General features: G+C 51.0%; 1 protein-coding gene across 18 annotated transcripts in view; it reads right to left on the bottom strand.

Moving 5' to 3' along the window:
• The window catches only part of NCOR2 (nuclear receptor corepressor 2), a 290,104-nt gene that overhangs the window by 120,274 nt on the left and 145,199 nt on the right, over positions 1-24,631 (bottom strand). For all 18 annotated transcript variants that reach the window (XM_064727114.1, XM_064727123.1, XM_064727117.1 and 15 more), the window contains exons 3-4: positions 23,926-24,053; positions 14,733-14,910 (exon numbers count right to left, since the gene is read on the bottom strand). In XM_064727114.1, coding sequence (XP_064583184.1) covers positions 14,733-14,910; positions 23,926-24,053 — 306 coding nt within the window. The remainder of the gene's footprint in view (positions 1-14,732; positions 14,911-23,925; positions 24,054-24,631) is intronic.

The following is a 24,631-nucleotide window of genomic DNA, read 5'->3' as shown; positions in this document are numbered from 1 at the left end:
AAAAGTGTCCAACACATTCTGACATATCTTAAGCCCCAGCATGACAGCACTGACAGAGGGGAAAAGTTATGGAGCTGAAAATTAATGTCTCCTTTCCCCGGGGAGGTGCACGAGTACAAAAAGTCAGGGAGTCTGAGCAGTGAAAAGTACATCGAGTTACTGCAATTCCTTTGTTCCTGGCCATCTGCTGTGCTAACGGCTCTTTCTGCTGCCTGGCCCTCCAAATGAGGTTTGAATTCTTAAATTCTGCTGGGCTCTTGCTGGGCTGCCAGAACGGGATGGAGACCTGAGTGTGCTCTGGGGAGCACCTGGGTGTTCCCCTGCAAGGCCAAGAGTGCTCCCAAGGGATGCCAGGTGTGGGACCAAGGCAGCATCCTCCATCCCCACTCTCCATGGCATGTGCAAAACAAGGAATCTCTCTCACTCACTACATGCTCTCATAGGAATTCATGGAGCTGGAGACCAAGGAGCTGTCTGAAGACAAAGCCGAGTTTTTTGTTTTTTTTTTTTTTTAATTTAATTTTTTTTTTTTTTAAATAGATCTGACTTTACGAGCAGGCCCACGAAATTCCTTTCCTCTGTAACCCAGCTGAATTCCACGCAGACAGAGCAGAAAACATCCCAACAATTTCTAAAGCCTGCACGAAAGTAGGTCAAAAAACTTCCCCCAATGTTTCAACAGCTTGAAGCAATTTAATTGCAAAACCAGTCCCAAATGCTGACCCCTCCCTCCTGCCTCCCCTGCCCGGCAGATTTACGAGGGTGGTAAAACCTTGCCAGCCAGAGCCTCAGTAAATGCAGTAACCAAAGCTTGTATCTGGTTTTACAAAACTCACTCGTGCTCGAAGGAGCCGCTCCGTGGTGTTCAGTGAGCAGCTGCTGCCTCTGGATCTCACACTGCACAATTCTACAGCAAACACCTTCACGGGCTCAGAGACAGCCCAAAAGAACGGGTCAAATTCGGAAATCCTGACTCAGGCAAACTCCCAGCGCCGCCAAAGGCATTACCCGGCAAATGGATGCTGTGCCTCTCATTCCCTCCCTGCTCTCCCCATTAGTGGATAATAATTGCACTGAATGCCAGCGCTCCCCACTGACTTACAGCAGTGATGGATTCTCACCTACCCATCCACTCATTACCACGAGGAGCTAATTGCTCCACCTCTCATTAAGAATTCCCCACCACTGCCTATTCTGCATCCCTGATTTTCAGCTGACTTTGAGTTTGTTCAAACAGTAACTGTCTGGACTGAAATTTTCCATGCTGAATATCGGCTTTAGGCACTTCCACTCTTTTTTTCCTTTTTTCTTTTTTTTTCCCCCTAAACAGGGAATCTCAGCCAAAACAACTCTGTCACTTCCAAGAACAAGTTTACAAGAAAATATGCCTTTCTGCAACATTCAGAAAGATTCTGGGAACTTTTTCTTTGAGCATCTTCAGTACAGTTGATACATCTGGTAAGACTCTCTGCCAGCGATTTGCCTTTTGTTAACACTGAAAAAGTGTCCAAGCCAAAGGAAAAAAACTAATAAAAATCTCATCTTGGTGCTTGCCTTAGGGGAATGACTTGGAGCTGAGCAGGCAAGCAGAGTGAGGTCCTGGTTCTGGGAAGCTGCAGAAAGATATTGCACTTCTGCAAAGGGAAGGAAAAGGCTGAGATGGAAGAGATGCTGGCACGTGTGGAGCATTCCAGGCCAACAGCAAGTGCCCCAGCAGAGCTGTGAATAAACGCATGGTTTGGGCAGGTACAGAAAGCCTGGATGGAGCAGTGCAGCCTGAGGTGCTCAGCACAAGCAGAGCCTGTCCTAGGTTCCATCAGAGGGGCAGCTACAGCAAACACAAGGGGAGGACAAAATCTCAAACCCTTCCACTCCTCCATCTGCAACTTTAGTGCTCTTTCTGTAATTTGTTCAGCCAGCAGCCACCCGTGCTGACACTGCACACACGAGCTCACGTTTGAAACCTCCTAAAAAGGAGCAAACTGTGATTGCACGACGTGCCAAGGCAGGGAGGGAAATTTTTAATTGCCCAATTTGGCACTCAGCCAGGCAGTGGGGTCACCCCCGGCTGCAGAACAGCACTTTAAAGGCAATGGGGAGCTCATGGCTCCTCCTTGCTGGGGCTCAAACCTCCCCTGCCCTCCCTGGGGTCAGCCCATTTTGGGCAGCTTTCACAGCATCTCTGAATCACCACCAGAGCCTCTTTCTGCATTTGTGCCTTTAAAAGCTTCAGTCTCCCAATTTTTTTTGTTTTTCAATACCACTCATCCTCTTTCAATTACCACATGCAGTAAAGCAAGTTCTGAGCCTTCCCAGCACGTCAACAGGCAGGGATGAAGCATCAAGGTCCATGTTAATCCCAGCAGGCAATTTCCCTCAGAGAAGGTGCTGGAATAGTCCCAGCGGCCAATCAAGCTCATTGAAAGTCCTCCAGGCCTAGGTGCCATGTGAAAAGCAAGCTCAAGAGCTGTAAAAAGGCTTCTGCAGAATAGAAATCCCTTTTTATACCCATGCAATACTCCAGTGAACAGCACAAATGCCACTGCACTGCTGGGACAGTGCCTACATCCACACCCATCAGTCCTGCACAAGTGGGAGCTGGGCACCACATCTGCTCTCTGCTGAGCATCCCATAAAAATACAATTTCACACCAACTGGAAAAGCTACATCAGCCAAAAATGCAGGCAGGCAACCAGTGAGCAGGACTGCAGCCACAGCAAACCGCGTCCTGTGCTCCCAGGAGCTCTGACAGGACAGCAAACCTCCTCCTGTGCTCCCAGGAGCTCCATAGCATGGACAGGACAGCAAACCTCCTCCTGTGCTCCCAGGAGATCTGACAGGACAGCAAACCCTCCTGCCCTGCTCCCAGGAGCACTGACAGGGCGCTCCCAGGTGGGCTGTGCCCCAGGAAGCCCCAGCTCCTTCCTTCATTGGGTGATGCCAGGTGCATCCTCCAGCACATGGGCAAAGATGGGGGGAGGAGGAGGAGGGAAAATCCACCACGGCAGCTTCTCCAAACCTCACTGATTTAAAAATAAAAAATTGAGGGGAAATGAAAAGACAAAAGCCCTTCTCAGCCTGGTGTTATCAAGCAGAGGAAATGAGACTTCTAAAGCTCCCATTCAGAGAGGAGTGGGGGAGAGAAATCCCACTCCAGACGCACTTGAACGAACAGCTTTTGAAATGGAAATGTTGCTCTTCAGAAACATTCAAATTTCCTCCTCTTGCCAGGGAGGAGGCAGGAGGCCGAGGAGGAGCAGGGACTCCTCAGCACACACATCCCAGCGGGATGCACACAGGGCAGCCCTGGGAAGCAGGGTTTGGCTGGGAGTTAATCAGGATGGCACACAACATCAATATTGGGAAGCTGGCTTGAAGGGGAATCAAATTTAGAGGGTTTGATTGAAGACAGCTCTATTTAACCACTACTGCTGCAAGTGAGATACACTGAAAGGCAGCTCACACTCCTTTTCTCACAACCATCACCCATAATTATTTTACCCAAATCCCAGAGACTGAGCTGCCTACTGAGGAGGAGATTGATGGAAAAAGGAAATGCAAACAAGATCTAAAATGGTTTGAGCAGCAGCTGAGCTGTGTTGTGGGACAGCCCAGACCTCCTCTTGCATGCAAGAGCCATTGCAGCAAGCCAGGGTTCCCAACAAGGCTCCCCAGACTCACAGCACAGGATGGTGAGTCCCAGGGTGATGTCCTGGCTGATGTTCAGCCCAGCAGCTCCCACTCCAACTGTGTCACCTCCCCAAACTGAAGTAACTGCTCCAACGGAACCCAGCGAGCTGTGCCTGCCAGCTGCTGTCACCACCTCGCTCCAGTGTCCCAGGGTCACCAACACTGCCTGTGCTCTCAGGTAGAGGAGGCAGGACATCAAATACCTCTGAGCTGTAAAACCATGAGGGACACAGTGGGGACAACACCTCTGCTGCCTCTCCACTGCCTGAGGAATCCCCCAAGGCTGCACAAAGCACATCCAGTGACCGTCCCAAACACCCCACAACAGCTCTGGGACACAAGCAGGGATGTGGGACACAGAGCACATCCAGTGACCGTCCCAAACACCCCACAACAGCTCTGGGACACACACAGCAGGGATGTGGGACACAGAGCACATCCAGTGACCGTCCCAAACACCCCACAACAGCTCTGGGACACAAGCAGGGATGTGGGACACAGCCCCAGCATCCCAGTGCTGACAGGAGCACGGGTGGTGCACAGACTGTCAGCTGCACCATCCATCAGAGCCCAATGCTCAATGCTTCATTGTTCTAGTAATTGTGCAGACACGTGGAAGGGGCTGCCTCGACACTGGCCACTTGTTTGAGGAGCATTTTGCTTGTTTGAGGAGCATTTTGCTTTGCTGCTCTGCCTGGTTTTCCATCAGGTGGCATTCTGCAGTGCCAGCCATCCCCAGCCCATGGGGCAGGATGGTGGGAGGAAACACAAACAGCATCCCCTGGATGGGGCAGGACGGTGGGAAGAAACACAGCAGGATCTGCTGCTCCAGATCTCAGCTGGCAGCCAAGCCCTGCACCTCAACAAGCCCAGGAAAACATGCAATATAAACCTTACATGGGTGTGTTGGGTTTATGTGGAGATTTTTATGCCATAATAACTCTGCCCCCATTCAGCAGCAGAGATGGGCTCAGGGTGTTGGGAGCATCAGGGTGTCTCAAATCCGTCACACCTTCAGCATCACTCAGCTCTGCCATCAGAGCAAGACTGACCATGGAAAAACCAAATACCACAAGAGCACGGGACAGAGCAGTTCCCAAAGGCCCAGAGCAGAAACCCCACTTGTACCTGTGAATGGCTGTGGGAGCTGCTCCAACCACAAACCTCTCCCAGCCTGTTCCTGCAGCAAACCATGAAGCACCTCTGCTTCCCCAGACCAGGGAATTACACAGAAACCTGAACACCTCAGCTCCCATAGCAAGAATAAGCCCACAGTGAATTTGTTATTATCTGTTAGCAAAGCAGCAGCTTCCCACCAAGGCTGGAATTTCCATCTTGGTTTGGCAGGCACAGGGCTGTGAAATGATTACTGTGTTTACTTTTCCTTTGCTAACTATAAAATCCCATTCCACTGCCCTGCCAAGAATGACTGAAGCTAATAAAATTCAGGCATTTGGAAGAAAGCAATAATAAACCTCCCTTTTGGGGCCTTTATGATGAAATTTCCCCACTCCAATCAGCGATTATGCTGCATTCATGAACACTAGTGATGTCTCCAAGTGCACCCAGATTGACTCAAATCAATATTTAGCTTTGCTCGAGACTGGGAGTCTTTCTCTTTGTGGCAGCTGAAGGCAGAATCACTGAACAAGGCTAGAAGAAGCCTTTGAAAAAACAGCTTACAAGAATAGGAGGCAGCATACATAAATATATAGATATATCAAAAATGTAGGCTTTTCATTTACCTAAAAACCTACAGAAAATATACACACACGATTTCACGAATTTACAAATCTCTCTCCAAATATAGTGAAATCCTTTCATATAATGCACTGTATATATTTATATATACATACCTGCCTATTCTTTGGGAGTTTTTAGTGTTTGAAAGCCAGCAATGTTCCTGTGTTTACATCTGCCACTCTGTCTGCTGCTGAGGCAGAAACACATTAGCTGCTGGGGGCAATCTGTTCTACATCATACCTGAGATGGCTGGCATGAAATAAAATAACACAGGGCTGAAAACCTGCTTGAAATAAAAGCCTGTGCTTGGTTTGGTCACGTCACCACGTGGGACAGCTTGATCTGCACGAGGCAATGGCTCTTTTTTAAGCAGTCATGGGAACAACAGTGTCCAAAGTGGAGATGAGAAGGCAGAAAGGATCACTGCTGCGCCTCAGGAACAGCACAGGAGGAGAGAAATCAGGCCCTGTTGGGGCAATGACCAGAGTCAAGCCTAGAAGCATTGCTGGGCAGGCAGAGGAAGGGATGCAGTGCCATGGCAGCAGAGAAATCCACTGTGGGCATGTGCTGCAGGATGGCACGGGCTCTGCAGCCCTGGGTGGATCCCTCAGCATGCAGCAGAGCACTGGGAAACACCACAGGCACTGCCCATCTCCTCCTCTCCTGCCTGGCACTGCCACAGGACAGGGAGCTTCTTCCTCCCAGGGGCAGGATTAAGCCAGATGAAGGCAAGCAGAACCCAGGCAGAACACTGGCACCTGCAGAAAATGCTCTGTCAGAGCGCTGAGATGACCAAAGAGCAACTAGACAGAGGTGAGGACTGCAAGGAGGTGGCTCAGGTCATTTCATCCCACACTGATTCTCCCCCACTAACTCCTCCTTTTGCTCCACCAAACCTGGGGTAGGACAGAGCACACGAGCCAGCTCTGCTGCTGGGTAAAAGCCCATTTCCAAGGACAGAGGGAACAGGCTCCACTGTGCTCTCGCTCCTTATCCTCCTGGAAAAAGGTGCCAAGAATTAGAATTACATTTTTCGAGAGCAGCAGAACAAGCCAAGGGCCTGTCAGCTTGTCCTAAAACAACCCCTCTCTGCTCCCTGAGCACGCAGCCAGCATTCCTGACACACACCAGCGTCCAGCACCCCCAGCCCCCCATGCAGCACGGGGGAGCCAAAAACCCTCAATGTGCTCTGCCTAGAACACAGCCAAGGAGCTTTTCTGTTTAAAAAGCAAGTTTAGGTCCAAAAAGAAAGGAGGTTTTCAGCGAGTGATTTTAACTAGGCCCTTTGGCACTCGACAGCTCCTCTCTTGTTATGGATGCTGAGGGTGTTGTTAGGAGATGAAGCTCCATGAAGCACGAACGTGAAGTCACAGAGCTTTAGCAAGGGCTGTTGCCATGTTCAATATGTTATTACAGCTCCATCACCACAGGCACAAAGAGCAGCACCTCATCTCTGCCAAATCCATCTCTGAAATCACTCCCCCACTCCATCCCCTCCAGCAGCAGCAGGCAAACACCATTGATTGCTGTTGCATCTCCTCCACAGCTTCCACCCCACGCTGGGAAGGAAGGTATTAGCATGAAATACCCTCCTCCTCCTCAAAACACAGCACCCAGAATCAGTCTGAGGGGTGTCACAACTCACTGCCTTTCATTGTGTGACTCAGGACTGCTGATGGGCTGCACTGCCCAGCCAGGGAGAGGTACAGTGCCAAAAATGTGCTCAGCGCTGTACGTCCATGGAAAAATCACTCAAGTTGTTCCCAGGAAGCCCCTTGGGCAGGAAGGGCATGCAGGATGCTGAACAAGGAGGGAGGAGCATTCATCTGTGAGATGTATGTGCTTCCAAATTGGCAACAACCTCCTGCTGCTTGGGCACCTGCACTAACGGGACAGATCCCACACAGCCCATCCCAGAGCGTGCCGGGATCTGGGGGAGCTGGAGCAACGCTCCCTGCCCAGCAGCACCCACATCCCTACCCAGAACATGAGGGAAAAGAAGAAAACAGATCAGGAAGAGACTGCAAGAGAGGAAAAAAACAGCTGGGATGTCCTTCTTGCTACCAGGACCAAACTCTTCCCTTGACTTTCATTCCAGGAGAGGGGTTCTGTTTAACACAAATGAACACAACCACTTGAGCACAGGTAAAAATGGTGGCTGGCACACCCAATCCTCACCCCACACCATCCTCATGCTCTGGAGCCCAGCATCAGTTCCTGCCATACCAACATTATTTCCCAAGTCCCACCTGAGGACAGCCAAAGTAGCAAACTAGCTCTCCTCTCTCCTGCATCTCCAGGACAATTAAATTTCTTGCTATCAGATAAAACAGATACAAACAGCATGTGCAAACACTTCCTAGATGGAGAAGAAAAATCCCCATGAATGCACACAGCACAGCCAGCTCAGCACACTGCCTACTGCAAGCACAGAGCCAGAAATATTTCTTCCAATTACAGGGGTGAGGCACACAAAGTCAGGGGACTGACTTTCCCTCCAGCAGATCAGGTGAGATGTGGCACTGCACGAGCCTTGTAATATTGACTGAGTGCAACAGTAAAGTCCAATTATGCAAATGATGAAGCAGGTTCCTGAGAAGCAGCCAGCCTTATCACACCGTCCTTCGCCACCGCTGTGGCTTGAAAGGCAATTTAAAAGGTTGTTTGGGATGTCAATCACCACAAACGAGCTGAAGTGTGAAACAACCTCTGCTTGAGGCACCATCAGTTCTCCTGTGGGTTTTCCAGCTGCAGTGAGCCCTGGCCCTGCTGCCTGTGGCCACTGCAGGCTGGGGCAGACAGGGCAGGGGGAGCCAGGCAGCTCAGGGAAGGGTCAGAGGTTTTTCCATCCTGCCTCTGGAATGTTCCTGCAGCCTTTGAGGGCTTTTCCTGCCATACCCGAGTCTCTCAGACCACAGTTCAGTCCTTTGGCCACAGGAGCTTCAGCTGAGAAATGGAATAAAGCCAGTGGTCTGGCAATCACGGTGCTCCTTTCCTTCGCCCCTCAGCCCAGGTCCAGATGGAGGAGCCAAACATCTCACAAGGACTACGCAACGCCCAAAAGCATCTGTTTCTCAAACGAATCCAGCACAAATCCATGCATAGGATTGAGATTCCAGATACAACAGTCCTCAGGCTGCTCCCCTGGCTTCCACACTGGTGCATGGCACGGGCTGCTGACCAGCCCCTGCAGCCATCCTGGGCAATGGGCAATGGCATGGACTGCCAGGCATGCAGGAGAGCCACTCTGCTTGCACAGGCACACACTCCCAAAAATATGTGCTCACACACAGCTGAGCAGGGCTTGACACACTGACACTCATCCCATCCTCCCATAATCTGGAAATTATCTTCAGAGCAGGGAGGAAAGCAGGGGGGAAAATCCAGCCAGAAGTGTTTGGGCTGTGGCAACGTGAACAACGCAAATATTTCAGCTTTTAAATATGTTTGGAATGACAGAGAATGCCAACACGTCCCTCATCTTCCCAGAAATAGCTTTGAATCATTGCTCCCCTAACGTAAATTCCCCACCCCACCAAATAGGGGTTTTTTTTTTTGCAACCAGATTTTTATCAGGCACAAGTCGAGAGTGTGAGCAAGCACATGGCAGATGGGTGGGTGTCAAACACGTCACAGGAGGATCCTCCTGGCTCCACAAGCCCAGCTCCACTCGAGCTGCTGGACTCAGCCACCCCACACCACTCACTCCTGATGGACACCCAGTCCACTGGCTCAGCTTCAGAGGGAGAGCCCAGCTGCAAGGAGAGTTAACAAGAACTGCTGTGCTCTGCAGGGGAAGGAGGACAAAAGCAGGAAAGACGTAGGTGTTTTGGAACCGCTGAAATTGTTTCATTTCACTGCTCAGATCTGAGTTAGAGCTACTTCTGCAGAAGTCCACTCCTCCAAGGAGCGGTGAGGAGGCCACACAGCCTGTGGAGAACCCCACAGGCCTCAGGACAAGAAGTTCTTCTCATGGCAGAGTGTTTGAGGAATTTCATTTCCCACAGGGCTGCTCAAGCCAGGCACTGGTACAGGTCTCTGCATCCCACTTGGGTTCTGGATAACTGGGATGGAGCTGGATGGAGTGGGATGGATAAGAGGGTGCTGGCAGCTGTGTCCCCTGTGCATTGGTGCTACCACAGCTCCACAGGATCCCTCTGCCTGGGCATCCCGCAGGGCAGCCAGCCCCTCCCCACCAGATGTGGGCACAGCTGGCCATGCAGCATCTCCCCCTCTCCCAGCAGAGATGCAGGGCTAGGAAAACCAGAGCCGTGCTGTCTCCTGGTCCCCACTCACTGACATTCCACAAAAGCCCAACAAACAAGCCCAGAGCTCTTTTGCTCCAGTGAAAAACACCCTCCCGTGGGGAAGGGAGAGCCCAGAGCGATCCCGCTGCAATCTCAGAGGCTACGGCAGGACACACACCCAGGGACCGACGCTCGCAGCTTGTTCCATTCTCCGGCCCCCGTGCGCTATTGTTCCACGGCAATAAATCACGGGGAGGCGCTGGAATTCCGGGCTGCTTCCTGCAGGAGGGAGCCTGGGGTGCCGGAACCGAGCTGTGAGCTGCGCCTGCCGAGCCCCGCTCCCTCCCCCGCATCCCGTCCGAGCAGCAGCGCTCCCCCGGCTCAAGCACGGCTGTGTCCGCCCCCTCCGCTCCCTTCCCCCAGCCCGCATCACTCAATTAGAGATTATGCTTCTGCCAGTTACCTCCAAGCCAACTGGGGCCTCTGCCAAGGTCAACACAAGTTCCAGCCAGTTTCATTAATAACTGCGAGACCAACCCACTGGAAACTCTGAGAGGTTAATCCCAGCAACAGATCGATGTTCCCATAACAAAGGCACGGAGCAGAAACGCAACTGGTGATTTACCAGGCAGCCCAGCTATCTGTGCTGGCAGCTGTGGCACTGCTCCTCCAAGCCCTGCTGCTGCTCTGCCCTGGCGCATTTGCCCAGGGACCAGCGGTGCCGGGCACAGGGCAGGGAAGGAGGAGAAGCCGAGCTCCCGAAAGGCCTTTCTGCCGTCCTTGGTGCCCTGCCAGCCCGTGGCCAGGGCAGGAGTTAGCAGGCTGGCCAAGAGCCTTTTCCATCCCACAGCCTGGCTTCCAGGAGTTCATTGTAAATTGGGCTCTGGAACGGGCAGCCAGTGTGAAATTTGGCATGGACGCTGCTGGCTTCAATGCATCATTAAAAAGGCATTTCAAATGTGTTAATTCCTCCTTTTTCAATTAATTGCTTTTAAAGCTGCATTGATATGCATGAAAGCAAAATGCCCTCTGCCCTGATTTCTGTTTTGCCATACCTATTTCCTGACCTTAGCTCTGTCTTTTCCAAGACTACCCCCCCCACACACATACTTTTCTTATTCCATTTTTCAGCCTGTAACAAAACAAAAATGCTCATGCAGAAAGGGAAGAAATTAAAACCTTTGCACAATGTAGAGTCCAATTCTTAACAACACATGGCTTCTTAATTGCCTTTTTCCATCCACAGTTGTTAATTATTTTACAAAAGAGGGAAGTGGCATTGTCCCTGTACAGATGGGGAAATCTGAGACAGAGAAAGGGGAAGAGACTTACCCAGTGACCAGCAGCCTGCCAGGGCAGATGGCAGCAAGGTTCAGGTTTCCTAAGCCTCCACCCAGCCCCATTCCCGTGGGATTACATGGCTCCCTGTCAGTGAATTCCTGTTGGAGCAATAGGCCACTCATAAGTGCAGCCAGCCAGCCCTTGCAAGGGGACTAAACACAGATCACAACTGACTCACATCCTATAGGAAGGAGCAGCAAACCACATATGTGGTGGGAGAGCAGCCTTAAAAATGGGAAGAAGAACAGCGAAAGCACAACAGGAATAAGAAGAGATGGCAGGGGAGAGGCAGGATGAAGCTCCAGCTCTGGGGAGGGGAGAGCAGGCACTGATTGACCAGATGTGCCATGCTCCCCATCCCTGAGAGGCAGATCACAGGCAGCACGTGTGTGCAGGGACAGGGACTGTGCACATCACCACTGGCCTGCTCTGGGGCTCTCTGCTGCACTCCTGGCTGTGCTACCTCAGCGAGGTCCATGGCTTTGCTGCAAAGAATGCAGAAGCCACCAAGGGTCCTGGGAACCAGCTCCTGCCTCTCTGCCAAGAACACACCTGGCAAGGCCACATCACAGCAGCTTTTCCAGTGAATCCCAAATCCAGGCCTGCAGTGACTGGAAAAACAGCCCTGCTTTAGCTGCTCTGGTTACTGTCAGCCAGATAAAGGGAGAACCTTTCTGGGGAAAAGCATCAGCCCCAGCTGGCACAGAGGGCACGGGGAGGTTTCATTTCTCCCCAGCAGCAGGAGCCCAGGACCACAGCACTGAAGCATAACACACAACATAACACACAACAGCAGGGAAAAAGATGTTGAAGTAGGGTAAAGCAGGCAAGAAAACAATTCTCTGCCTCCAGCTTGAAAAGAAACACCAGTGTTTGAGGATATGAGCAGTGTGAGGTTCATAAGGAAAGGTAATATCTTTTACTTGTCCAAGGGAGATTTAGCTGAAAGCTGCTGCTTTTGAAAGGCACGCTGCCCAAAAGTGTGTCTGTTTTCTGCAGGGAAAATGCACTGATCCAAGAGCTTCTCCTTACAGCCTTGCCTGGAGAGAGGCTGCAGTGATACTGCACAGGGCTTAGGGGGCCCAGCTCTCCTCCTGTTTGGGAGAGGTAGATGAGGAACAAAGGACATGAGAAATCCATTTCTCTTCAGGGGAGGAAAAACTCTGAAGCCTGTTACCACCAGTTGCCCCATCAATTGTTCTGTCTGTGTTCAGAGCATGGATTATGGCTCTAAACAAAGGCCCTGGAAATGTGCAGGAACGGTGCTGACTTCTCTCCCCTGGGCTGAGGGTTTGTAAATCCAGTTATCAGTGGTTATCAAGGATGTGCTAAACTTACATCCCATCACAGACCTGATTTTGCACCTCAGCTCAAGGGCTGCTCTGAAACCAGGAGAGACCAAGAGGCATCCACTGCCCGAGAGCAACTTCCATTCCATCCCCATCCCCTGGGACAGCCAGGCTGGCGCCCAGAGCCTGTAACCAAACCCCTGCCCTTTTTACTGAGGGCTTTGTGGAGCTCTTACTGAGCAGAAACGAGCTCCATCTGCAAAATCACCATGAAGAGCAGTCCTAGCTCTATTGCCCCAGTGAGTAAATGGAGCTCCTCCCCAGGCAGTGACTGCAGCAGTGAGGAATGGGGTAACGGGTAAGGGAGCAGCTCCTGGGATCCTCTGCCTAAACAAGCAGCAGTGTTTAGCAATAGTGGCCTCACGTGGTGCATCTCACCCTGAGAGCTCACCCAGCTGCCAGAGCTGCCCTAGATAAAGCACTGAGTGACTTCATCAGACACTGAGTCAGCGGCACACACAGAACAGCAAATGTCTCTCTGCAGCTCTGGTCACTGGGACACACGTCCTGCCGCCACTGCTCCCTCAGCACAGAGACTCAGCAAGGTCTCAATCATCTGTCCTGGGTGCTGAGCTCAGAGCAATGCACACACTGGCTTCAGGAGCTTTGCCACCACCTTAATGGCCACCCCAGCAGGTTACAGCCCACTCTGAGGACAACTGCTCAGGACTAACACCAATGACTGCTATTAACCCAATTTCCCAGCTGCAAAGGCTGATATACCCCGTGTCCCAGACCTGCCCTCTGCTCCCAGCCACTTGAACAGCACTGAGATCACCCAGGCTTGCAGTGAGCTCCATCAGACCCACTCTGGAAGCAGCTCCTGCTAGTTTAGAGCACCTAATCCCAGCTCCACTCAGGCTCTCACCACTCAAGGACACCACGTTTTCTTCTTCCTTCCCGACTCTAAAATTACAAATGGCTCCACTAAAAGCATAATCTTGTCTTGCTGAATTGTATCTCAACTCTCTCTCTCTTTCATTAACCAATGTTTTAAGTCCCATAAAATGCATGCGTTTCTTGGAAACATATCACAGACTGAGAAGCAAATGCAGCCCCTGAACTGATGAACTAATTCCTCAAGAGCAGCTCTGCCTATTAGAAACAAATAGCTGAGACAAACCATGGTTTTCTGGTGAGAGGCAGAACAAAACTGCTGGTGGGAATAATGTGAAGACAGAAAAGTCATCCTGGTTTCCTCATGTCTTAGAGAGGGCTATTTTTTGTTTTGTGGACAACAGTGCACCAGATACCCAAACAACATCCCCTGAGGATGCTGCAGAGCCTTCAGGCCTCCCTTGGCATCTGAACTACTCCAAAGTTAAATGTCCTTCTCATTAAAGAGAGGCCAGAGGGATCTCAAGTAAAACCCACCAGTACTGTACGGATTAAAAAATAGCAGACTATCCCAGCATTCCCAAGGAAAAGCTTTCTTGTCTGTGTGTTATTTCAATCACTCCCACAGGGATACAGCAAACCATCCCCATCTTCCTGGCTATGAATGTGACTTCCCCTTCACTTCACTGAGGGCTTGGGCAGTTCCCAAGCCCAGCCTGCAGAGCTGCCCCCAGTACATTTATCCAGCAACGCTTTCCTGCCAACCAGGAGCACGTCCAAACTGGAGGTAAAATCAAATACAATCTACCCCAAGAGAAGATGAAAGTAAATCCAAACAGGCACACAAGCAAGGGATTTCTCCTTGCAACATTTATTCCATGCACAGAGGGGACAATTGTAAGTAAATGATTTGCTTTGTTAAATGAGACTGGGACAAGAGAGGCTTTCCTGGGGAAGATTATATTAAAGAACCACCAGAAACCGATTCCAGCCCTTCAAACACCAATATTAAATAAAGAGATGTGATAAATGAGAAGCATCAAGTAAAAATCAAATCAAGGCAGCGTATCCAGAAAAGCCAGACATGACCATCCTTAATTCAGCCTACAGGAGCTTCCAAATTGTTCTGGTGCATCTAATAGCCCAGTAAAAAGAGCCCAGCACTGTAACAGTCATGGGGAAAGCTGATATGCTTCCATCCCCAAAGTGCTCATGGAAAACCATCCAGTATCACCAAGCACTGCCGGATGCATTGGGAACCATGAGCAGCACTGAACTCAGCAGTTCTACTGCTACTCCTCCATGGCTAGAGAGCAGCGATTTATTTTTCCAGGATGGGGGAGGAAAGGAGCCAGCCACATGTAGTTGCACTCTCAGCCCACCTCAGGGAAAAGCATCCAGTGCCTCCAAGCACTGCTGGATGCATTGGGAACCACGAGCAGCAGCTCAGAGCCTCCAAGGCAGCTCCACACGAGCCCAAAACGCAGAGCCCACACCCAGCCAGGCCAAACCCCCAGCCCTTACCTTGGAGAGGTCCTCGGTGCCCTGCTGGCCCTGGCTGAGCAGGGGCGAGTGCCGCAGCAGCGGCTCCTGCAGCAGCTCCAGGCGGGGCCTCTTGCTCTCCATGAACTCCAAGTCCGATGGCTTGGTCAGGTCAGAGAGATAGGAATGGCCCTCGGCTCTCAGGTGCAGCTCCTGAGATCTGGGGACAAAGGGAAAGCAGCCTTTAGACAAGAACCACCTCTGCTCTCCCCTGCTCCATGGCTGCAAACCACTCGAGGAGGAGAGGGCTCGGTTTTCCAGAAGGATCCACGTGGGGAGGCCAGCTGGGCCTGCTCCAGCATCTCAGGTCCCTGCAGACCCACAGGCACAGCCCCAGAGCTGGCTGCTGGGCATGGTGCACGTGCTGGAGCAGGAGCACCAGCCCCTCCAAGGCCAGGGGGCCACCCTGCTGTGCCCAGCACCGCTGCTGTGCCACCTGGAATGTCCTGCTGGCACCTCCCGTGCCACCAGTGCAGCGGGTGCCTGTCACCTCCTGTGCCACCAGTGCAGCGGGTGCCTGTCACCTCCCGTGCCACCAGTGCAGCGGGTGCCTGTCACCCTGTGCCCATGAGCCGACCCAGCCCATGCAGCGGTGCCTGTCACCTCCTGTGCCACCAGTGCAGCGGGTGCCTGTCACCTCCCGTGCCACCAGTGCAGCGGGTGCCTGTCACCTCCCGTGCCACCAGTGCAGCGAGTGCCTGTCACCTCCCGTGCCACCAGTGCAGCGGGTGCCTGTCACCTCCCATGCCACCAGTGCAGCGGGTGCCTGTCACCTCCCGTGCCACCAGTGCAGCGGGTGGCTGTCCCTACACCAGGACAAAGTGAGTAAGGTTCCAGGTCTGAGCCCTGACACACAGTTGGGCTGGTGAGAACAAGGCAAAGCTTGGCAAACCCTCAAATCTACCCCATAAATCCTCCAAGAGCAGGCAGAGCCCCCTTCTGCCACATTTCTCTTATTTAGTCAAAGGTACCTGCCTCAGTGTTTATATTTAGTGTCTTCTATAGGAATACCAAAGATTTTATGCTGGGGAAAAAATGCCTACTCCTCCGTGGCTAGACAGCAGGGATTTATTTTTCCAGGATGGGGGAGGAAAGGAACCAGGCACATGTAGCTGCACGTCTCTGACACAGAGCTGGCAGGCTGTACAGGCACATTATCCACTGATAGCAGCTGCACCAACGAGTCACATCGAGCTCAAACACCTTTTACCTGCTAAATATGATGCACTTGGTAATACCTGGAGACTAAGCTTGGTTTTTCTTAAAGAAATGTTGAACTTTTTTTGTACTTCTGTGTTCCTCAGCAGGATTCTCTTGTGGGAATTGTAAAGGGATCCTACAAAAATGCATTAAATCTTTTACCATGCCCTAGGACCAGCTTTGCTGCAGCAGCTCCAAGGGTGTGTTTTTAACACTTCAAGCAGAAGCGTCCCTTAAAAAAAAATAAAATGAAGCACAGGAGATTCAAAGCTTGTGAAAAAACTTTTTTTTTCTTTTCCCTCAAACAAGATTGTTGCAATTCTCCTGAGCTGGTGGTGAAGTTTCTTCCCCAGTTACCAAACACTAACAAACTTAACAGCCTCTGGAGCTGCTTGAAGGGAGGGAGAAAGAGCAAGCATAGGAGACAGGGGGTCTAAAGTCTTGTCTGCCCCCCACCCACAAACTGCAACTGCTGACATTAAAAATCTCAGGGAAGATGGCACAAAGAGAGGATCCAGAGTGCCCTGAAGCCAGCAGCTGTAATGGCTCTGGCTCACATCCAGGGAGAGGATTTTGCAGAAATCCACAATCTCAGGGCTGCCACCCTGAGCACTGCCCTGTGCCCTCCCTGCTGCAGCACGGCCACCTTAACCCAGCCCCAGGGAATCAGGATAAAATTGGAGGGTTATTTTTTAATTAAACATCAACAGCAGGCACAAAGCACATGCATGGCAAGCTCTGCTGCTGTGGGTTTGGGGTTGGGATTGGGCAGCAGCTTTGCTGCTGACACACAAACAGAATCTGGCTCGTCCTCTTGCTCCTGCCCAGCAAAAAGGGGACAGGAGGATGGGCAGGCTCCAGCCCTGCTCCAACATCCCAGACAGAACATACAGCTCACACAGCAAACCCTGCAGAGCTGAACAGCCCCGGATCTGGCACTGAAGCACAGCTCGCTTCACCTGCAAACACCGCCCTGCTGAAGGATCCTCAGCTTTTCTCAGCAAGCCCAGAAATCTCTCCTGGCACCTCTCAGGTTTCCTGGTCCCAGTCCTTCATGCAATGCCTGCCTGCCCACAGCTGCATGCCAGCATTTCAGGCTCTGCTGTAAAACCCACGAACAATAAGCAACTGTTGAGCTGGGCAGGTGCTAAAATATTCCAACACCCAAGGCCCTGCTCTACTGAGGCAATTAAAAATCAGATGTCTTTATTTTCCCTTCTTCCCCCTTTTTAAGACCATATTACCAAGAAGCTGCTAATTGACAAAGGAGGGCTCCAAGACCTCTGCAGTTGTCAGGAACTCACACAACTGCTGCACTCAGAAAAAACCCAAGGATTCTGAAGATAAGAGCAGCACTGAGCTTCACAAAGGCAGTTACTCACAGCGAGGCAGGGGCCACGCCAGGGAAAGCAGCTGCAATGTTATAAGGTGCTATTTTATTTCCATTTCCACATCCACTGGAACAGCCATTAACTTTATCCACTGGAATTTCCAGCCGCTCCCGAGATTACTCTGCCCAACACAACCCGCTCAGCCTGTCCTGGCTGCAAACACAAATGCTTTTGCTTGAAGCCTTCACACCTTTCACTCCTCACATCCACACCTGCAGCAAGCTCTTTACAACAGCCTTTTATACAGCACCGACGCTGCTGTCAGTGCAAAAAACGACTGCCTGAAAAACCCTCCTGTTACACCGAGTTCGGGGTTTGCTGCCTTTTCCAAACAGTTCCCACCCATCTGGTTTATTCCAGAGATTCCTACTTTGCTGAAGGGAAAGAGAGTTTTTAATTGCATGTGAGTTGTGCATAATTAAACGAAGCAAAGCAAATGCCAGCATTAATTATGAAGTGGGACAGGTTAGTCTTCACCTGAGTCCTTCACCACAAACACTGAACACTTCGGGCAAGCAGAGCAGCCTGAGATGTGCTGACACACAAGGCTGGGTGCCCAGGGCTTGCCCAACTTCCAGCCACCCCCACACATCTCTGCTCAGGGTAGGTGCAGGTCCAGAAGGCCGAGATAACCCAAGAGGAGACCTTTGGTTTATTACTCACCCTCCCAGCTGCAGAGCTGCGTTACTCATGCACCGGGGCAGATCCCTCAGCACACTCACAGAGGGTGGAAGCAAGGCAGGAGCAGATAAATTCCTACAGCAGCGTGGGGTACCTGCAGCTCACCCCAGCAAGTGTACAAGATGGGCTGAAAACACGGGGTTTTGGGTAGATGGGTATCAAGGAATCAAAGAATCCTTAAAGCTGGAAAAGACCTCTAAAATCAGAGTCCAGTCATTAAGCTGAGAGCTGGGGAAAGAGGATCAGATGAGATATCCTGAGCTGCCCTTGGCTGGGACTGTAACAGCAGACATGATGAGATCTTACCATGAGGGATCTTAGTTGTACTTTCCTGAAGCCAAATCACTGGGAAATGGGCAAGCACAAACTTTTCAGGAGGCCAAAGTCTCTCCCTCCCCAATAATCCACTGTCTGGCTCCTCAGAGCAGCACAGCCCTCCCCTGCTCTTCAGACCTTCCCATTTCTCCCTTACCATGGGGCCAAACAACATAACCAGGCTGGCAAACTGATTCCCAGTGTCTCCTGGAACCAGAACCAAGACAAACCATGGCCTTGCTGGGGCTGTTTATTTCCTCCAGCTTAGATGGTTTGGTGGGAAATTGTCTTCACAAAAAAAAAGTTCTAAAAAGAGTATCCAACTCCCACAGGTACAGACAGACAATGAAATGCTTTTGAGAAACACTGGTGTTGAAGTGGATTATTTATAGCCAATGCTAAGATTTGTCAGAGGTTTCAACAACCCCCTTACAGCTAATGAGAGCCAGAGTGTGAGACTGGGCAAATTGGGACCTGTTAAAGAGAGAAACTGGAGGCTTTGTAGGACCAAACCCGCCACCAGGCACCTACAGAAACATGTCCAGGACCAGCTGATATATTCCCTTTGTCATGTAGGTGGGGAGGCAGATAAACCATCGTGACTTGACGGGAAGAGCTGCATGTCTGGGCGGGAAGAGGGAGCTGCTCCCACGCCCTCAGCAGAGTCTGCCAGCAGCAGGACTGAGTCCTCCCAAACCAAAGGTGTGGGACAGCCTGGAGCAGGATGCTCAGCTCACCGTGTGGCCCAGCTGAAGGACTCCCAGGTCCTCAGGAGCTCTGACCAAGCACCCACGCGCACCCTCGGGGTGCTCGGGCTGTGCATTCCCACACAAGGGCAGGGAGCAGCGGCTCAGCTGCCCTGCACAAGCCCTCAGCCACCTTCTTCCAAGCCAACTGCAATGTAGATAAGAGCAGATACTTTATTTAAAACTGCATATTGAAGATCCCCATACACAGAGCCTGTATTATTCATGGACAGGACCAGCAGAAGCTTTAACACAATAGCACCGTCTCATTGAAGATGAAGAGAAGGAACATTTCTCTCTCCACAAGCTCCCCCAAATGCTTTCCCCAGGTATCCAAAACTGCAGCCTGCTGGTAAAGCCCTCCTGGGTGGCTGGAACATCCTGAACCAATGGCTTCAGAGCCATCCCATGCCCTTGGCCATGCCCATGTCCATCCATGGACATGCCAGGCAGCCCACAGCAGAGCTTGCAAGGTAAGGCTTGTCCCCAAGTGCCTCCACACCAGCATCTGCCCTCTCCAGATGTTGTTTTCCTGTGCTCAATTATGGGGAAGAAAAAACTGCAGCTCCTGGTACATCATTTCCAGCGTGAGAGACACAGATAAACGGCTGTGGGGATTTCAGCCGCAGCGCCGCTCACTCCTGAGAAAAGGATCACCTTTAAAAACGGAAACTTAATTAAAAACCATAAATAAAACCAAATTGGTCGTGCTGTTACCTTGGGAGCAGCTGGTGCCATTTGGCCCAGCACAGATGAGGGCTGAGAGCCGTGTGTGATTTCCAGCACCACGCACACTGCCCCAGCTCCCCAGCCCTCCCCGGGCTCCCGGGCCAGCAGGATTAATCCCAACGAGAGGCACAGTGATGCAGCCTGCTCTCCTTGTGCCACACTGCACACGGCTACCTCAGATGGCTGCAGAAACACAGCAGCTGTTTAATGTATCCTAAATGTCACCCTGCAGATCCACACTGGGCAAGCTCTTCAGACTCCTTGTGCCTGCAGAGCAGAACGGCTCTGAAAGAGGAGCATGGTCTCCTGAACTGGGAAAATAATCTATGAAAATAGTGACTCATTCTGGATGAAGGTGGAATACACTGCGTTAACACACAGACCATTTATTCCATTTATTTACAGCAACATTTTCTGCCAGAGAAGCAGAGAGAAGTATCCACCCCGGCATTCCTGCATTAATATGGAACCTTGCTCTAAAATCCTAACACATATGAAAAGTCAGAAAAATCCAGTTCCTTCATTTTTCAGATCCCTCACCCTCTAGCACCTGCCATTTAACACTCAACCCAGTTTTTCTCACTTCTTCTGAAGACCAAAATATATATAGAAGAAGGAAAAAAAGCCCTAATCCTTGTCACCTTGCCAGGACATTCCACTGCAAGTATTCATGGTACGACTTGTACCAACAGCAGATCCTGAAATACTTCTCTTCACTCCTGCAGACCAGTTGGCACAACTGAACAAGCTAAGGGGAAGTCTGCAGATCCTTCCAAGAAAAAGCCTGCTACCAAAAAAACCATCATGGAAAGCAGCACATCCCTGCAAAGACAGGCACAGCCAATTTTCCCTGCAGCAAGAGACTCAGAGTGGTTCAGGTTTTCCTTCCTTCTTCCAGCCAGAATTGCTGCACAGGGAGTTCAAATCTTTGCCCAGCCACCAAGGGGTGATGACAACATGGAGAAGGGCAGTCTGGAACTTCCCAACAAGCTTCTTGCTCAGGAAGCCCCAAAATGCAGGACCATCTCAGCATTCCATTCCTTCCAGCAAGTCACCACTCCACACCTTTTTGCCAACAACTCTTGATTCATCCTTAACACATTGTGCCCATTGTGCTTCACCTCTTGCTCCCTTTCCACTGAATCACAACTAACCACCATCCTGGTGCCCACAGCAAAACAGCAGCAGGAGAGACTGAAAATGTGCACAGCTGTAGGAAGACCATCCGAGCAAGCCCAAATTATTCCTGTGGGATTTTGAGCATCCCCAGGATCAAGCCTCCAACACCACGTGTAAAGACAACCTGCAGAGGCTTTAGAGATGTGTCCAAAGGGAAGGTAAAGCCAAAATAGGGGATAACGCCCCAAAAGCAGCACATGGAGTAGAGGGAATCCCTGCAGTTTCCAGGACAGGAAGGCAAACAGAGCACTCACCAGGCAGGCGGGCTCAGAGGAACTGGAGCCAGCGGCAGCTGCAGGCAGTGCCCTGGATGAGTGCAAGGCACGGTGCTGAGGGCAGGGCAGGGATGCCCACCGGGCAATGCCCCCAGGGCTCAGGCCCCAGCACTGCCAGCCTGCCACATCCCACTTGCAGCAGACTTGCAAGCTGATATCCTTAAGGAGCAGAGAGATCCTGGAACCACAACCGAGAGCAGACAGGCTGCTTCCTCTGAGCAACGGGGGATTGGAAGGGCTCCCCTGTGCTGACACTGCTCCAAGGGGAGGATTGCCACGTGCCCACCACCCCTGAGTGCCAGCTGGGCTGTCGGGCAGGGAACCACAGCAAGGCCTTCCTTTCAGGCCCAGCACACCCCTGTGCTTGCCTGCACTCACCCCAGAGCCGTGCTGGGGATGTTGTTTGCCTTGGGCTCCCTCCTCCCAGCCCCTCATGCCGAGAGCCAGCTGCCTCTGCTCGAAACCATCAATCCCAGCCCAGGAACAAAGCCAAGGCTCTGAGCCTGCCAAGGGGACTCAGCTGCAGCCACGGCTGCCATCACCCCCTCGCTCAGCCAGGCTCTGCTCTGCACCAGGAACAGCCACAGCTATGTTTGGGGAGGGCACCAATGACCAACCCAACCTGCAGCAGGGCCTGGCCCTGGGACCCTCAGGGGAGTGACCCCCACCCAAAGGGCTCCTCTTACAACACAGCAGAGCTGTGTTACAGCAGCTCCTCAGACCACCAGGGTGAACCAGCAAAGGCCCCAGAGAATGGATTGTTAAGTGTAGAGCTTAAAGATGCAGAGAAGCAGCAGCTGGCTTTGAAAAACAGATTAACACCTCCCCAACCCCAATGGTACCCAATCTGAATAACCTCAATAACTGATTACATTGGATTGAAAATTTCTTTACAATTTCTTCAAGTCACCCCCCTCTCCTTTTTGCATCCCCAGATGCCCCCAAAATTTTTCAATGTCTATGTCTCAGCATTCTGGCACAAGATGTCAACTGAACTGAAATAGCATTTATAGCTTTACTACATAGTATAATTTTTGCAAAAGTACTATTTTTTAATGTTAAGGGGAAAAGGGATGAAATGTAAGTTATTAAAAGAGCTTCTTTTTACAGCATGCCAAAACATCACCATTCAGGTTGAAAAGGAGGTACCATGGTAAGCATGTGGATGTATAACATCCCCTGACAACTTTTATTAACATTTACCCACATTCATGTGATTGTCAACATAAAAATAAAGTTTGGGGACTTTGAAATATTTGTAAGCTAAGGCAGATGCCTGGGTGACCACACCAGATCAGGCATGTAGTACAGCAGACACCAAGGTTTGCAGTTGGGCTTTTTTTTAGTGATACAGAAAAACCAATATACATTTTTTTTTAAACAGCAAATGACTGGAGAGCAGAACTGCTTCTCCACTTTGCAAACCATCAGTAGTGTGAAAAAACAAAAACAGGCAGGAGCATCTTGCTGGGTCCTCTTTACCCATCTCCCCCAAATTTAGCTAAATCTGACCCAATTCCAAGTTAACAGTGTTACTCTGTGCTAAGAAATCAAAGCACTGAGAAATCAAAGCGAGCCAAGGCAGTGCAACATGCTGCAATAAATTATGGGTTATCAAAAGTGCCACGACCCTCTGTATGTGCAGGTGCCACAGGCATAACCCAGCAGGGCGTGTCCAGATGCAAAATGAACTTTGGGAGGTATTTTTTGCCTCCAGATTCTCATGTTTGTTTCTGCTGAGCACCAAGCTGAACCCAAACCTAGTAGAAAAAGAGGATGCTGTCTGTATTTATTATGTATCCAGCACTCTGAGTTCTTACTCCTCTCCCCTAACAGTGATGATTTTAGAGAAACAGATTCATCTCTGACTCTGCACTGGTTTTGTTCTTAGCCTAAGGAACAAGCGTTGAAAGAATTGGTTTGTGTGTATCTACTGTAGCAAAGCTCTTATTTCACTTCCAGGGCAGTTTTTTTCCCCAAACCATAAACATCAATTGCAGAAGAGAAACTGTGAGAGAGAGCAGAGTTTTGCATTGAAACAGAGAGTGAGAGTGAGGTCCTTCAAACAAATCAGCTGCTGTGGTTGAAGCATGTTCAGCATTCCCAGCCACAGCACTTGCCTGACTTGCACCTAAAATCTCTGCCAGCCTCCCATGGGGCTAGGACAGGAAACAGGGACACAGGGAGAGGCACGAAGGGAGCAGGGAGGAAAAAAGAGCTCAGAGAAAGTTGTGAGGGGAATGGAGAAAGAGAAACAAAAACAATGAAAGCGGGGAGGAAGAGCAGCAGCAGAGGAAGCGGAGATGGGGGAGGAAATGAGCTCTTCTCACTCCTCCCTGCAGCCTCGGCAGCCACAGACCAAAGCAACCACACGGCTTCACTTCCTATGCTGAAGAAGCCAACACAACCAGTCACAGCCACGTGAACCTCTGCAGAAGTGAGGGGGTGGTTTTTTTGTTGTTTGTTGTTTTCAAGACTTCTTTACAACGCGTGCCAGTCATGGGTAAGGAACCAGGAGGCAAAGGCGCCGCTTGATCAGCAGAAGGAACCCAAACCGGTGGTCAGAACCCAAACCCAGCATCCCACTGCCCAGGTGGGACCCTCCCAACCCTGCTGCCCCCAGCCCCAAGCCCTGCAGGTGCAGGCAGGCAGGCTGTACCTCTCATTGCCCGGCTGGAACTCGGAGAGCAGGGACGGCCTCCGGCGCTGCGGCTGCATGATGGAGCCTGGCGGGAGGTGGGACGCGAAATCCCTGGAATGATGCTGGTACTCCAACAGGGCCACGTCCTGCAGGAACAGAGAGCAGAGACCATCAGCATGATGGCAACTCTCAAACAAACAGAACAACTCAAAAAACCCATGTAGATATTCCTCCTCTGAAGCACCGGGCCACAAAGCGCTTTGCCCTCCCCAGTAACTCCCAGTCCCACAAATGGAATGGTGGCTCAGCCCCTTGTTCAGTCCAGCCTTTTCCTGGGGCTCCAGGCAGGGAAAGGCTCCTGGGAAAGGACCCCAGCAAGCCCAACCCAGCCACTGAGCACCCACACATGGATTTTTGGCATCCAAGCAATCCTGATGGCAATTGTGAATCCGAGAGTAAGAACAGGTAAGAGCAAAATTAAGTCACAGGATGCTTTCAGCTTCAATAGTCCACAGAGCAGCATGGAGAAAGAAAAAACGGGGGGAAAAAAGGACAGAAGAAAAATCACAAATGTTATCTTGAAAATGTTCCTTTAAACACAGCTCCCCTGGGCTGAGCTCAAGGGGTTTGAAAGGACAGTTTGCTACTTATTATGTGTACGTCCCTTTTGTTCCTTGACCCTTGGAGAGTACAGTACAGTATGTTCCTGATTTTAATTAAATAA

Source organism: Zonotrichia leucophrys, chromosome 15 (genome assembly GCF_028769735.1).
Source record: "Zonotrichia leucophrys gambelii isolate GWCS_2022_RI chromosome 15, RI_Zleu_2.0, whole genome shotgun sequence".
NCBI classification, from domain to species: domain Eukaryota; kingdom Metazoa; phylum Chordata; class Aves; order Passeriformes; family Passerellidae; genus Zonotrichia; species Zonotrichia leucophrys.
This window is presented reverse-complemented; position numbering and strand designations above follow the sequence as displayed.